This window comes from Herpailurus yagouaroundi, unplaced genomic scaffold, assembly GCF_014898765.1.
Source record: "Herpailurus yagouaroundi ecotype Mexico unplaced genomic scaffold, PumYag 162542, whole genome shotgun sequence".
Classification (NCBI taxonomy): Eukaryota; Metazoa; Chordata; class Mammalia; order Carnivora; family Felidae; genus Herpailurus; species Herpailurus yagouaroundi.
The window spans coordinates 15160-30978 of NW_024423263.1; the positions used below are offsets into that span (position 1 = coordinate 15160).

The following is a 15819-nucleotide window of genomic DNA, read 5'->3' on the forward strand; positions in this document are numbered from 1 at the left end:
CCTGCCAAGAGTCATGAGAACGCTCTCTCCGCAACATTGGCACCAATTTTCATACCAAACTCCAGGACAGGGTCCGGAACTAGTGCTCAGGAAGGGGAACAAAAGACCTGCAAACAGAAGAAAGAATAAGAGATGGAGCTGAGACCGCGCCTAGAAGAAGGAAGGCGGGTGAGGGGGGTGTCCCAAAGCAAGGAGGGTGGATCCAGGGGCGGCGAACCTTCCAACCCTTATTCAGCACCGCGGGCAGCAGTTATGCTTTGCCCTTAATAAAGATGGCGACAACAGCTTCAGCAGCCAGATTTGCCATGCGCAACGGGCTGTACCACAGGATTTGGGGCTTCGGGGCTGAGGTGGAACGAACCATCGCTGAAGCCGGGAGCCATGTTGGAGCGGCGGGAGGCGGCAGCCGCGTCGGGGATGCTGTGGTGGGGGCGGCAAAAGCCGGGGCCGCACGCCAAAGGGGCTCTGGCTGCGGAGTAGATGGTGCCCAGAGGGCGAAGGCGGTGCGGAGCGACAGGCCGAGAGGCGGGGGACCGGGGCGGCGGCAGGGGCCCGGGAGGGGGCCCGAGCGGCGGGGCGGGCCCAAGGCCCGGACCGGGGCGAGGGGCGGTGGAGGCCGTGTGGGGAGGCGGGGGGTGATGGCGAGGCGGCCGCCTTGGTGGGGTCTCAGGGGGCCGACGACCCCACTACTCCTGCTCCTTCTCCTCCTCTCTTTGTTCCCTCTCAGCCGAGAGGAGCTGGGGGTCGACGGGGGCCAAGGCTGGGACCCAGGGGTAGCTGCCGCTACGGGGCCAGGGGCGCGGACCGGCGGCGGAGCCTTAGCTCTTTGTCCCGAGACGCCCGGGGTCCAAGAGGATGAAGAGCCTGGCCTGGGAGTCAGGGAGCCTGTCTTCTTGGGGCTCCGAGGGGGAAGGCAAAGCGCCCAGAGTAGTAGAGGGCTCCCTGAGCAGCCGGACGCGGGGTTGGGAGCGAAATATGGGGTCCAAGCTTTAGACAGACGCGGGCAAGGAACAGGACAGGGACCAGGGGCTCTATTATGCTGGCGCCCAGAGGTCTCCTCTTGCGGGCGGACAGGACCCTTGCGAAAAGATAGTCAGTCTCCAGAGGCTCTGCCCCCAGGGGTCCCGAGCCTGAGGAACAGCTCTCCCTTCCCTTTGGACCTTCTGGTTCGGCCCCGTGGTTACAAGCCAGTGTTCTCCCAGAGGAATCCTGGAAGAGGCACCCCCAAAAAAGTGGGAACCACGCGCTGCTGCGGGGAATTGTGGGCACCGAGGCGTAGGGGTCAGAGCGAGAGAACCGCGACATCTCGAGCGGCGAGGACAGCCCCCCAGCCGGACTGTCCCCCCAGGGCTATAGGATGTGCCCCTGGGCTGGATTCAGCACCGCTCATAGAGAGGACAGCTCCCGAGTCTGTTTCAGCACTGCGCGAGTCTCGGACAGCTCCCGAGCCGACGCCCGAGCGCATGCGCTCGCGTGGTCTCTTCCGCCGCCGCTTCCTCCCGCAGCGCCCCGGGCCGCGCCCCCCGGGGATCCGGGCTCAGTCGGGAATCTGGAGAATACCCACAGCGAGCAGGATCCGCCCCCGTCGCGCCGCGAACCGCCACCCGCAGTTTCCGCAGTACAACTATCAGGCGCTAGTGCCCGAGAACGAGGCGGCTGGCACCGCGGTGCTACGCGTAGTGGCGCAGGACCCGGACGCAGGCGAGGCCGGGCGCCTAGTTTACTCGCTGGCTGCGCTTATGAACAGCCGCTCTCTGGAGCTGTTCAGCATTGACCCACTAAGCGGCCTCATTCGCACAGAGGCTGCTCTGGACCGCGAGAGCATGGAGCGGCACTACCTGCGCGTGACGGCGCAGGACCACGGCTCGCCGCGCCTCTCGGCCACTACCATGGTGGCCGTTACAGTGACCGATCGCAACGACCACGCGCCAGTGTTTGAGCAGGCGCAATACCGGGAGACGCTTCGCGAGAACGTGGAGGAGGGCTACCCCATTCTTCAGTTGCGTGCCACAGACGGCGACGCGCCCCCCAACGCCAACTTGCGTTACCGCTTCGTGGGGCCGCCAGCTGCGCGCGCCGCTGCTGCCGCCGCCTTCGAGATTGATCCGCGGTCTGGCCTCATAAGCACCAGCGGTCGCGTAGACCGCGAACACATGGAAAGCTACGAGCTGGTGGTGGAGGCCAGCGACCAGGGCCAGGAACCTGGGCCGCGCTCTGCCACTGTGCGTGTGCACATAACTGTGCTGGACGAGAACGACAACGCGCCCCAATTCAGCGAGAAGCGCTACGTGGCGCAAGTGCGCGAGGACGTGCGCCCCCACACGGTGGTACTACGCGTCACAGCCACCGACCGGGACAAGGATGCCAATGGACTGGTGCACTACAACATCATCAGCGGCAACAGTCGTGGTCATTTTGCGATCGACAGCCTCACGGGCGAGATCCAGGTGGTGGCACCTCTGGACTTTGAGGCAGAGCGAGAGTATGCCTTGCGCATCCGGGCGCAGGATGCAGGCCGGCCACCACTGTCCAACAACACAGGCCTGGCCAGCATCCAGGTAGTGGACATCAATGACCATACTCCTATCTTTGTCAGCACACCTTTCCAGGTCTCTGTACTGGAAAACGCACCCCTGGGCCATTCGGTCATCCACATTCAGGCAGTGGATGCGGACCATGGGGAGAATGCCAGATTAGAGTACTCCCTAACTGGTGTGGCACCTGATATGCCCTTTGTGATAAACAGTGCCACTGGCTGGGTCTCTGTGAGTGGTCCCCTGGATCGTGAGTCTGTGGAGCATTATTTCTTCGGTGTGGAGGCGCGAGACCATGGCACACCTCCACTCTCAGCCTCAGCCAGTGTCACGGTGACTGTGCTAGATGTTAATGACAATCGGCCTGAGTTTACGATGAAGGAGTACCACCTACGGCTGAATGAAGATGCAGCTGTGGGCACTACTGTGGTCAGTGTGACCGCTGTAGATCGTGATGCCAACAGTGCCATCAGCTACCAGATCACAGGTGGCAACACCCGGAATCGGTTTGCTATCAGCACCCAGGGGGGTGTAGGTCTGGTGACACTGGCTCTGCCATTGGACTACAAGCAGGAACGCTACTTCAAACTGGTGCTAACTGCTTCTGACCGTGCGCTTCACGATCACTGCTATGTGCACATCAATATCACAGATGCCAACACTCACCGGCCTGTATTTCAAAGTGCCCACTACTCAGTGAGCGTGAATGAGGATCGGCCAGTGGGTAGCACTGTGGTGGTTATCAGTGCCTCTGATGATGATGTGGGTGAGAATGCTCGCATCACCTATCTCCTGGAGGACAACCTGCCCCAGTTCCGCATTGATGCAGATTCAGGGGCCATTACACTACAGGCTCCACTGGACTATGAGGACCAGGTGACCTACACACTGGCTATTACAGCTCGGGACAATGGCATCCCACAGAAGGCAGACACCACTTATGTGGAGGTGATGGTCAATGATGTCAATGATAATGCTCCACAGTTTGTGGCTTCCCACTACACGGGATTGGTATCTGAGGATGCCCCACCTTTCACCAGTGTCCTGCAGATCTCAGCCACTGACCGAGATGCTCATGCCAATGGCAGGGTCCAGTACACTTTCCAGAATGGGGAAGATGGTGATGGAGATTTTACCATTGAGCCAACCTCTGGCATTGTCCGCACAGTGAGGCGGCTGGATCGGGAGGCAGTACCAGTGTATGAACTTACTGCCTATGCAGTGGACCGAGGTGTACCCCCACTGAGGACTCCGGTCAGCATCCAGGTGACGGTGCAGGATGTAAATGACAATGCCCCTGTCTTCCCAGCTGAGGAGTTTGAGGTGCGAGTGAAGGAGAACAGCATTGTGGGCTCAGTGGTGGCTCAGATCACTGCGGTAGACCCTGATGAAGGCCCCAATGCACATATAATGTACCAGATTGTGGAGGGGAACATCCCTGAGCTGTTCCAAATGGACATCTTCTCTGGAGAGTTGACGGCACTCATTGACCTGGACTATGAGGCTCGCCAGGAATATGTGATTGTGGTGCAGGCCACGTCTGCCCCTCTGGTCAGTCGAGCCACTGTGCATGTCCGCCTGGTTGACCAGAATGACAACAGCCCTGTGCTCAACAACTTCCAGATCCTCTTCAACAACTATGTATCCAACCGCTCAGACACCTTTCCCTCAGGCGTCATTGGGCGCATCCCAGCTTATGACCCTGATGTCTCTGACCACCTCTTCTACTCTTTTGAGCGGGGCAATGAGTTGCAGCTGCTGGTGGTCAACCAGACCAGTGGGGAGCTTCGACTCAGCCGCAAGCTAGACAACAACCGCCCACTGGTGGCCTCCATGTTGGTGACTGTCACAGGTGAGGGGTGGGGGGCAAGCAAGTGACCCAGTGACCCCAACCTTCAGGGCCTCAGGGGCTCCACAGGGCACCTGAAACCAAAGAAGGATTTCCAAGCCTTCCAAGAATCCCTTAAATGCTGGGTTCCTGCACCCCCACAGGATCTGCCATAGGCTTTACAGGTTAGGTTCATAGCCTGCTTAGGGTCTTGGACAGTCTGCACAGAACCTCAAAGATTCTAGGGCATATAGCAAATCCCATAAAGACCGTATGAACTGTCTACTACACTAGGGATAGTGCCCCCATCCCCAAAAGCCTGCAGGTCCTGGCTTAATGCTCTGGAGGCCACAGGGAAAAGCCAGCATGGGCCAGTCAGCTCACACCTGTTCAGATGAAGCATTACTTTGGGTCCAGCTTGACCTTTACCCCATATGTACAGGGAAGGTGGGCCAATAGTTTAATGGTCATGAACAGCAGCTTACTCTGGCAGCTTCAGACAGAGAGTGGGCCCATACTGGCCTGACGGCTATCCGAGGGACTGACTGAGGACCTGCCCTTTGGGAAAAATGTCCAGAGGCCCACGTGCCTCTTTTCTACCTCTACAGCCCCAGATTTTCACAAACACTCCCTCATAGGAGGGTGCAGGTGGGAGAGGCTCTTGCAATCATGCCTACTGCGGCAGAGGTTGGGAGAGAGGCTTCAACTGCTGTTCACTTCCCAATTCTGGAGCATGGACTCCTCACACTGCCAAAGAAGGCACAGACTTCATTTATCCCTAAGTTCACTCAACAACCAATCCTCATTGTCCATCCAGTGTGTACTAGGGTCTGGGGACAAGGTATATAAGCACCTCATTCTCATTTTGAGAGGTGACCACTGAGATCACAGGACCCAGGTCTGGGATGACGGGCAGCTTTCTGATCCAAGAATTCTGAGGGGGCAGGTGGGTGGTGGTCAGGGTTCAAGACCTTCCTGGAGAGAGAGAGTTTGCTGAGCCAGGATTCTGGGGGATGGGGTTGAGTGGTCACAGGGCCAGGGGCCCTTCTGGTGCCACAGAAAAGCAGTTTGCTGACCAGAGATAGGGGATGGGTAAGCATTAATCTAGAAGTCTGTTTGTTTCTTTGAGGGGATGTTGTGCTGGTTATGCAATGCTGGGGGGTAGGGGTGGGTGGTCAGTGGCCCTGGCTCCTTTTTATGTTCTGAGTGAGGGTGGCTGCTGGCCATGATAACCTGGGGGAAGGTGAGTTACTATTTAGGGACTCTCTTGTGTGCTGTTAGAGGAATGGCTTACTGACCCAAGGGCTGACTCAGGTTTCTCCTGGTGTTGGAGGGAGGGGAGAGGAAGCAGCAACTTGGTACCCTGATGCTGAGGGAGTTGGTGGTCACAAGCCCCAGACAACCTTGTGTCTGGCAGGGTCAGCCTCTGACTCACAGGTGCTGGGAGTCTAGGCATTCACTGGCCCCAGCTCTCTGAGTCCCGGGGAAGGGCAGCCGCTGACCCCAGACTGACCACTGCCTCTACCCCCACCCGCAGACGGGCTGCATAGCGTGACGGCGCAGTGTGTGCTACGCGTGGTCATCATCACGGAGGAGTTGCTGGCCAACAGCTTGACCGTGCGCCTTGAGAACATGTGGCAGGAGCGTTTCCTGTCACCGCTTCTGGGCCACTTTCTGGAAGGCGTGGCCGCGGTGCTTGCCACACCCGCCGAGGACGTCTTCATCTTCAACATCCAGAATGACACGGACGTGGGGGGCACCGTGCTCAATGTGAGCTTCTCGGCGCTGGCGCCGCGCGGGGCCGGGGCAGGCGCTGCGGGTCCCTGGTTCAGCTCCGAGGAACTGCAAGAGCAGTTGTACGTGCGCCGCTCTGCCCTTGCCGCGCGCTCGCTCCTAGACGTGTTGCCCTTCGACGACAACGTGTGCCTACGCGAGCCCTGTGAGAACTACATGAAGTGCGTGTCCGTGCTGCGCTTCGACTCGTCTGCTCCCTTCCTGGCCTCGGCCTCCACGCTCTTCAGACCCATCCAGCCCATCGCAGGCCTGCGCTGCCGCTGCCCGCCCGGCTTCACGGGAGACTTCTGCGAGACGGAGCTCGACCTCTGCTACTCCAACCCGTGCCGGAACGGCGGCGCCTGCGCGCGGCGGGAGGGTGGCTATACCTGCGTGTGCCGCCCGCGCTTCACAGGTGGGCGGGCCGCGGGCCTGGAGGCGCCACGGGCAGAGCGTGAGGGCGGGACTACAGTGAAAGCGAGGATGGGGAATCTGTCTTGAGTCTCCCGGGGTCGGGTGCGGCGCCGCGGAGCGCGAAGCCGTGGAACCCGGCCCTGGGAGAACCTAAAGCCCTGAAGAAATGGAGGCCTTAGGCGGGCTGAGACTACGGTGGGGGCGTGGCCTGGGGCGTGGGGGCGTGACCGGAGCTGCTGGGAACGTGGGGCGGGGCCAGACCGCTAGGGGGCGTGTCCGCCCCCAGGGAGCTCGCCCTTTCTGTGGGCTGGGAGGCTTTGGAGGGGCGGGGCCCCCTGGAGCCGCGGGTGACCTCCTCCAACCTCGGTTTGACTCCTAGGAGAAGACTGCGAGCTGGACACGGAGGCCGGACGCTGCGTCCCCGGCGTCTGCCGCAACGGAGGCACGTGTGCCGACGGGCCCGACGGCGGCTTCCGCTGCCAGTGCCCGGCGGGCGGCGCCTTCGAGGGCCCGCGCTGCGAGGTGGCGGCGCGCTCCTTCCCTCCCAGTTCGTTCGTCATGTTCCGCGGTCTGCGGCAGCGCTTCCACCTCACGCTGTCCCTCTCGTAGGTGCCCGCCCGGTATCTCTGCGCGCCTCCACGCCGTCCCCACTCCCTCTGTGACCCTGAGTCAGATTCCCGGCTGCCCCATCCTGACGTCCCACAGGACATCGCCCCTCCCCGGGTGTCCTGCCTGGGTGTCTCGGAGCATCACTGTCCCTGACATCACTGCATTGTCCCTGACGTCACTGCACTGTCCCTGACGTCACCGCACCCGCTCTCCTCCTTTCCTGCTTCACCCTAGCCTGGCTGGCGCCCCGTGAAACTTCTTGTCGCAGGGATGGTGGGTGTGAGGAGGTGTCCCGCTCGTGACTTGCCCTGTCCACCCCACCCAGGTTCGCAACAGTGCAGCCCAGTGGACTACTCTTCTACAACGGGCGCCTGAACGAGAAACACGACTTCCTGGCCCTGGAGCTTGTGGCCGGGCAAGTGCGGCTTACATATTCCACGGGTGGGTGCTCCCGTGGATGTATATGTGGGGGAGTGGGTACATGAGTAGGTGAGATGGCTGGGGGGTATAAGCCTCGAGTCCCCTCAGGTTTGCCTCACTGCACACCTAAACATGTACCTCCATGTCAAACAGACATCAGTGAGGATCTTACCCCCTAAGCCATTCCCTGGGAGAAAGTCCATCTCTCCAAGTGGTGTGTGCTTCTCCTATCTTCCAAGGTACTCTGGTCCAGCCAGTATGGTCACCAGTGGATGGGACTGATCTGATGTATCCCTGGCCATCCTGGGAGTAACTGTACCTGAGTAGGGATGGGGAGGGAAAGGTAACTAGGCAGCTCCAGACAACCTTCCACATGTATCCCCTGCACAGGTGAGTCCAATACAGTGGTCAGCCCTACAGTTCCAGGGGGCCTGAGTGACGGGCAGTGGCACACAGTGCATCTGAGATACTACAACAAGGTGGGCACCACCCTTGGCATGGCAGTATGAGGGGAGCTGGGATGCCAGGTTCTGCCCCTTAGGGGTCAATCCTGGAGGTCCTGTTGAGTGGTGTGCCTGGGTTTCTAGCCCCGGACAGATGCTCTGGGGGGTGCTCAGGGCCCCTCCAAGGATAAAGTGGCTGTGCTGAGCGTGGATGACTGCGACGTGGCTGTGGCTCTGCAGTTTGGTGCTGAGATTGGCAACTACTCATGTGCAGCTGCTGGCATGCAAACAAGCTCCAAGAAGTGAGACCCCAGCCCCTGATTCCCATGCCTTCTGCCTGCCAAAGCCCACTCCAACCCTGACCCCATGCCTGTCTCCAACCTGCCACCCCATCCTTCCCCAAATCACAAATCCTCTCTCCACTATGACACAAATCCTCTCCCCTACCTCACTGTAGCCCCATCTCTTTATTCTACCCCTGCCTCCCTGCTCCCACACACGGTCCCCAAGCACCCAGTTCTCCAGTATCCACTGCCCCCTTCCTAATGCCCCACATCCCCTTAGATTCTTCGCCAACCACCCAAATGCCTCACTGTTTCATCCTAGCCTTCAGCCACTCCCCTTCACCTTTCCCTAGACCATCTGCCCATCCTGAGCTCTCCTTTGCACCCCCACAACTGAAGTTAGGCCCCAGCTTCTTCCCTGGCCTTACCTTCCCCCCTAAATCACCTTTACCCTCTGAGTCCTACTCCCACCCCACCCCCACTTCTGTGGCCCTCAGGAGCAACCCTACCTTGGCCTCTGTCCCAACAATGATGAGGACCCCTGATCCTCAGGTCCCTGGACCTGACGGGCCCTCTGCTCCTGGGGGGTGTCCCCAACCTCCCCGAGAACTTCCCCGTGTCGCACAAGGAGTTCATTGGATGCATGCGGGATCTGTACATTGATGGCCGCCGAATGGACATGGCAGCCTTCGTTGCAAACAATGGCACCATGGCAGGTAGGCCATGTCCCCACATTAGGGAGGGGGAAGAGGGCTATGTGGAGTGATTCCAAATCTGACCTCATCCTTGTTTCCTTTGCTGGCAAACATTGTGCCGTAGCTTAACCCTTAGGGCCTGTCTCCTTCCAACTCCATCTTGAGAGAATCTGGGGCTAAAATCATGGCCACTTTGGCCCCTCTGGACCCCTGTGTCCTGTCTAATACTTGTGCCCCCTGCCCCCCACGTTCTCACATCTGCCATGTGCCTTCCTCTCCCAGGCTGCCAGGCCAAGCTGCACTTTTGCGACTCGGGTCCCTGTAAGAACAGCGGCTTCTGCTCAGAACGCTGGGGTGGCTTCAGCTGCGACTGCCCTGTGGGCTTCGGTGGCAAAGACTGTAGGCTCAGTGAGTGGGCATCATGGGGCAAGAGGGGCCTGCAGGGTAAGGTCTTTTCCTCAGGTGGGACCTGTGATCTTCTTCCTTTTATCCCCCCAGCCATGGCCCATCCCCATCATTTCCGTGGCAATGGGACGCTGAGCTGGGACTTTGGAAATGACATGACTGTGTCTGTGCCGTGGTACCTGGGGCTGGCATTTCGGACACGGGCGACTCAGGGGGTCCTGATGCAAGTGCAGGCTGGGCCACACAGCACACTCCTCTGTCAGGTGTGTCTGTCCTCCTGGCCCCTCCCTAGACCCTCAACTCTCAACCTCTAATGCCACCAGCAACATTCCTGATCTGTTACAACCTAGTCCTGCCAGGTGTACTGACCATACTTGACCCTGCTCTGTACCCTGGCCCTTGATCCTCTTCCCCACCATAATATCCTCTGCAGGTGCAGGGCCCCAGCATATCTTTTTTTGTGCTAGCTGCACCAATCCATAATCCCTGATCTTGACCTCTGAGTCCCCTAACTTCACTCTCAGGGACATGGTGTCCCTATGGCACAATGCCCTGTGTGCCAGATATAGCCTTAGCCCTGCAGTTCTGATGTCTGAACCCCCTGATCTCACCTCTTGACTCTCCAGGCCCCAGCCCAACTTGGGGCCCTGACCCCAGGGCTGTGCTTCTCTATCTGCAGCTGGATCGGGGGTTGCTGTCGGTGACAGTGACCAGGGGCTCGGGCCGTGCTGCCCACCTCCTTCTGGACCAGGTGACTGTCAGTGATGGCCGGTGGCACGATCTGCGGTTGGAATTACAGGAGGAGCCAGGTGGCCGGCGGGGCCACCATGTCCTCATGGTCTCACTGGACTATAGCCTCTTCCAGGTCTGATCTCTGACTCTTGGGTAGTCCGTTAGTCTCCCAACCAGACCCACCTCATTTGACCCCTCTCTAGTCCAGATCCCCTCAACTGTCTCCACTGTACATCACTCTCCCTGCAGTCCCTTCCTCATGCCTTTGCTTTGAGCCCACCCTGCCAGCCAGGCCTGCTCAGGTTAGAGAGGCTATCCAGATTTCTGGCCTGGTCTTGGGGTACCTCTGCAGCCAGTACATTCCCTAACTCTTGGGAACCCCTTCTGGCCTCTGCCCTGATCTCCCTGTCTCAAAGCTCTGAAATTTCAGGGTCTATTCTGGGTCCAGGAAAGAGAGGCCTGTCTGAGCCCAGCTCTTTACTGAAACCTTGCTATTATCCATCCCCCACACTCCAGCAGGTCCTCCGCACTCAGGGGCAGCACATGCCCAGACCATTATCCTGGTCCAGAGGGACAGAGGATGGTCATGCAGGGCTAGGACAAGGCCAAGACTGACTCTAGGGTAGGGCAGGGATCCATCAGGTGCCCCCACACCCCCAGTGCTGACTGTACCCCTCCCCCAGGACACCATGGCAGTGGGGAGTGAACTGCAGGGCCTGAAGGTAAAGCGACTCCATGTGGGAGGCCTGCCCCCCAGCAGTGAAGAGGAGGTTCCTCAGGGTCTGGTTGGCTGTATCCAGGTGGGGGTCAGCATGGGAACATGATTTGGGCCATTAGGGTGCATGGTCAGTGGTCAGGAGCACCTTGGGACTTGAAAAGCTGCATTCACATAGGGGTTGGCATGGGGAGATGTGACCCAGAGCCATCAGAGATAGGCCTTTCTGTGCTGTTGGCGGTGAGGGTCTAGCTTACATTATCAAGGGTCATTAGAGGTCTGTGTCAGGGACAGCACGATTAGGGGTCCCATGGGGGGCTGAGTTGGGGATATTGGGGTCAGGGTCTGGGCTTTTTGGGGGGTTTGAGGGAGACTGCATGTCAGGTGGCTGGCTCTGTAGGGGCTGAGATGCTTTGACATGGGGCTCACACCTTGCTGGCTGTGTCCATAGGGGGTATGGCTCGGCCCCACGCCCTCGGGATCCCCAGCCCTGCTTCCTCCTAGCCACCGAGTGAACGTGGAACCTGGTTGTATAGTGACCAACGCCTGTGCATCTGGACCCTGCCCACCCCACGCTGACTGCCGAGACCTCTGGCAGACCTTTTCTTGTACCTGCTGGCCAGGTGTGAATTGGGGGTGGGGCAGGGTGGATTTGGGTAGGAACTGGGGGCTCATGGTAAAGACTGGGATCACTGGAAGGACAGGTACCTGCTTCCTCCCATGCTCTGTGGCCAGTGTCCTGAGCTCGCTGACCCAACCTGCAGGTTACTATGGCCCAGGGTGTGTGGACGCCTGCCTCTTGAATCCCTGTCAGAACCAGGGGTCATGCCGCCACCTTCCAGGAGCTCCCCATGGCTATACCTGTGATTGTGCAGGTGGCTATTTCGGGCACCACTGTGAGCACAGGTGAGGGGCTGGAGACTGAGATGATGGAAAGACCTGGGGTGGGGGGAGGGAGTTGTCACTGAGATATCTCGGAGGCATCTCACATCTCACCTGGCTGTCTACCTCCAGGATGGACCAGCAGTGCCCACGGGGCTGGTGGGGGAGCCCAACCTGTGGCCCTTGCAACTGTGACGTTCACAAGGGCTTTGACCCCAACTGTAACAAGACAAATGGGCAGTGTCACTGCAAGGTATGCCTGGCCCCTGACCCCTGACCTTTTAACTTTTCTCTAGCCATGATTTGTGATTCTTATCGAGCTTGCTGATCTCTGCCACCTGATTTAGGCCCTAGCCTCTTACCCCTGTCCTGTCATCTAACTGCCACCTCTAGTCCTTGATGTCTGATTCCTCCCTTACATTTCATTTGAAGCCCAATCTTCCTTCTGGCCTGTGAGTACTGTTCTCTTGACCCTTTGCCCTTGATTCCACTCATTCCTCAAGCCCTGACCTGAGACCCCTACCTTAAGCCCCGATCTCTGACCTCAGGCCCCTGATCCATTCTCGAATAGGAGTTCCACTACCGACCACGGGGCAGCGACTCATGCCTCCCATGTGACTGCTACCCTGTGGGCTCCACCTCGCGTTCATGTGCACCCCACAGCGGGCAGTGCCCCTGTCGCCCAGGAGCCCTTGGCCGCCAGTGCAACAGCTGTGACAGTCCTTTTGCGGAGGTGACGGCCAGTGGCTGCCGAGGTGAGCAGGCTCCACGCAGCTCCACATGTAGAGGGCTGGCTCTGGCATGCTGCCACCAAGCTTTCTGGCATGTTTGACTCCTTGGGTAGGGTTCTGGGAAGTGTTTCCTGAAGGAGACCACTGATACCTAGACGCCCCCCCACGTTTGTCCCAGATACTTTGATGACTTGTTACAGAACCTGACAGGCCAGCTCCTGTAAGGCCAGAGAGGGAGTGCTGGATAGTGGGTCTGATGTGGGTGGTAAAGGAGTAGTGGGTGTGGCTATCATTTTCCCCAGTCCCTGGCTGCCTGGTTCAGTGCTTCCTCTCTCTTTAGTGCTCTATGATGCCTGCCCCAAGTCCCTGAGATCTGGCGTGTGGTGGCCCCAGACCAAGTTTGGCATGATGGCCTCCGTGCCCTGTCCTCGAGGGGCCCTGGGTGAGTACCTGGGGGGCAGGGGCATCATTGAGGGTGGGAGTAGGTCTGGCCTCCGACTGCTGGAGCCACTTCTTTTCCTGAGTTGGGTGGCATTGCTCCTGCAAAGAAGTGGGAGTGGGGTAGGGGTCCATGCGGGCTCCTCAATACCTCCTAGGGGGTCTGGGTCCCTCCCCACCCCTTCATTGAGCCTCCATCTGTTTCTCTTGGCTTCTGGGCAGGATTGCGGGGTGCAGGTAAGGGGTACGTGTTTGCTCAGGTGTGCTGCGCCCCCCCACCCCACTGCCAGAGCTTTTGCAGACCCCTCCCGCTGCCTGAAATCCCTGCGGACCCATCCCCACTGCCTGAGGTCTCTAAAAGCTACTCTCAGCTGCTTGAAGTCCCTGGAGGCCCCTTCCCACTGTCTGAGGATGCTGGAGGCCCTTTTCTGATGCTTGAGGTCCTCAGAGGCCCCTCCCCACTGCCTGAGGACCCTGCAGACCCCTCCCCACTTCCTAAGATCCTTGCAGACCCCCTCCTCAGTTCCTGAGGTCCCTTCAGGCCTTTTCTTATGTCGAAAGTCACGAAAAACGCCCTCCTCTCTGTTTGAGGACCCTATAGACTCCTCCCTGCTGCCTGAGGGCCCCTCCCCACTGCCTGAGGTCCTTGCAGAACCCTCCCTGCTGCTTGAGGTCTCCACAGTGGCTGGACAGAGATCATCTCTGTATGCATGCTCATGTGTGTGTCTTTCTGTGCCTGTGCACGTGTCTGTGTGTCTGTCTCGGGGGGGTTCTGTGTTCAAGTTAGGGTCCCTCTTGCTGGTGGCTATGAGCTCTCTTAAGACCCAGGTCAATTCTCATTCAACCCCCATCCCCATCTCACAGACAAGGGCAAGAGGGCAGCAGAGTCCACCACTGGGACAGTTGAAGCTAGTGTGAGAACTTTCACCCCACCCTCACTTTGGTCACACAATACTCCTGGAAACCTTGGTCTGTGTGTGCATACATGGAGAGAGCATGTGTGTCTGTGTGTTTGTCCTGATCCACACGTCCGTGTATGTGCAGACGTGGGCACTGGTCTGTGTGTTTGCTTGCCCTGGGCCACATGTCTGTGAATGTGCTCTGGCCCGTGTGTGTGTGTGTGTGTGTGTGTGTGTGTGTGTGTGTGTGTGTAAGAGAGAGAGACAGAGAGAGCGCGCACCTTTCTGCTCTGCTTTATGTAATCAGTGGTTCTGAATGGCCCACAGGCCCCCTGAGACTGATAGGCAGCTGGGACCTGCTTGGGCTGGGAGCTTGTCCAGCCACAGATGCCTACTATTCTGGTCTCTGCTTCAGAGCTCCCCCTGGGTTGGGGGAGGGTGCTGTGCTCATCAGATCAGTGAAGGTGTTCCAGCCCCAGGCCTGACCATGGTTCACCTGTCCCTAGGTGCTGCTGTGAGGCTGTGTGATGAGGACCAGGGTTGGCTGGAGCCTGACCTCTTCAACTGTACCTCCCCTGCCTTTCGAGAACTCAACCTGCTGGTGAGACTGCCCAGACCTGACCCTGCACTCAAGACCTGCGCTAGCCCTGGCCCTAGCCTCAGCTTCCCCAGGCCTGGGCTGGGGCCCAGACATCATACCCCAGCCTTTGACCTCCTGGGCTTTTCCTGGTTGCCCTTTAATCTGGCCAAACCCTTCTTCCTGTGAAGCTTTTGAGAAAGGCCTAAGGGACCACAGAGCGACCATCCCCATCTTTGTCCTGGCAGCTGGATGGCCTAGAGCTGAATAAGACAGCACTGGATACTGTGGAGGCCAAGAAGCTGGCCCAAAGGCTGCGGGAGGTGACTGGCCACACCGACCACTACTTTAGTCAAGATGTCCGAGTCACTGCCCGACTGCTGGCCCACCTGCTGGCCTTTGAGAGTCACCAGCAGGGCTTTGGGCTGACAGCCACACAGGATGCCCACTTCAATGAGGTGGGCCTATTTCCTGTGCTCCCCATCTCCTGGACCCCTGCTCAGGCCCCTCCTGACCCTGGGGAAGTAAAGGCCCTGGGCTCTCCCTCTTCCCTTGTCCTCTCCCAACCCACCCCCTTGCCGGCTGGGGCGTGTCTGAGCACCCAGCCATAACCCTCAGACCTGCCTTGTCTCCCCTCACATGTCCTCACCTGGCTGAGCCCACTTTCATCTCCCTGATTCTAGAATCTGCTGTGGGCTGGCTCTGCACTGCTTGCCCCAGAGACCGGGGACCTGTGGGCAGCGCTGGGGCAGCGGGCCCCTGGGGGCTCCCCAGGCAGTGCAGGGCTGGTGCAGCATCTGGAGGAGTATGCAGCCACGCTTGCAAGGAATATGGAGCTCACATATCTGAATCCCGTGGGGCTGGTGACGCCCAACATCAGTATGTGGCGAGTGGCATGGGGGGGAGGCAGGAAGGGGGCTGTGAAAGGGCAAGGACCTGGAAATCTGAGGGGCTGGGGGCTATTGATGTCAACATTAGTAGCGGGAGGCTGTGCCACCTCCCTCAGTGCTTTGCAGGGACGGGCTCTGTGCTGGTAGCAATGAAGTGAGGGATTGTGGGACTTGGGTATAAGATGCAGATAGGAGGGTGTGGGGCCTTCTGCATGGGGAGGAGATCCTTGTTGGGTCTCACCCCTCTTCCTCCTGGGCAGTGCTCAGCATCGACCGCATGGAGCACCCCAGTCCCACCCGGGGAACCCGTCGCTACCCTCGTTACCACAGCAACCTTTTCCGGGGCCAGGATGCCTGGGATCCTCACACACACGTGCTGCTGCCTCCCCAGTCCCCACGGCCATCCCCACCTGAAGGTGAGATCCCTTGGGTGACCCCTGGCCCGGGTCCTGTTTCCCTATCCCACCTCTTTCACCAGATAGTATATTGCCCTCCTGCCAGTTCTGCCCTTGTCAGACCCACGCCACGTCAGACCCCTGTGTGAGACCCT

The 15819-nt window shown here is 59.2% G+C and overlaps 1 protein-coding gene across 6 annotated transcripts in view; it reads left to right on the plus strand.

Annotated features, from left to right (window-relative positions):
* Positions 1-638: 638 nt before the first annotated feature.
* Positions 639-15819, plus strand: part of CELSR3 (cadherin EGF LAG seven-pass G-type receptor 3) — a 36602-nt gene continuing 21421 nt past the window's right edge. For 3 of the 6 annotated variants that reach the window (XM_040469623.1, XM_040469615.1, XM_040469616.1), the window contains exons 1-20: positions 639-4386; positions 5900-6550; positions 6929-7154; positions 7484-7599; positions 7969-8057; positions 8166-8323; positions 8858-9021; positions 9283-9408; positions 9499-9668; positions 10085-10270; positions 10821-10937; positions 11304-11475; positions 11617-11758; positions 11867-11987; positions 12306-12489; positions 12806-12907; positions 14309-14403; positions 14628-14837; positions 15063-15258; positions 15530-15685. In XM_040469623.1, coding sequence (XP_040325557.1) covers positions 639-4386; positions 5900-6550; positions 6929-7154; positions 7484-7599; positions 7969-8057; positions 8166-8323; positions 8858-9021; positions 9283-9408; positions 9499-9668; positions 10085-10270; positions 10821-10937; positions 11304-11475; positions 11617-11758; positions 11867-11987; positions 12306-12489; positions 12806-12907; positions 14309-14403; positions 14628-14837; positions 15063-15258; positions 15530-15685 — 7129 coding nt within the window. Of the gene's footprint in view, positions 4387-5899; positions 6551-6928; positions 7155-7483; positions 7600-7968; positions 8058-8165; positions 8324-8857; positions 9022-9282; positions 9409-9498; positions 9669-10084; positions 10271-10820; positions 10938-11303; positions 11476-11616; positions 11759-11866; positions 11988-12305; positions 12490-12805; positions 12908-13125; positions 13141-14308; positions 14404-14627; positions 14838-15062; positions 15259-15529; positions 15686-15819 lie in introns of all 6 variants that reach the window. The other 3 variants (XM_040469613.1, XM_040469614.1, XM_040469617.1) reach the window with 2 other exon arrangements.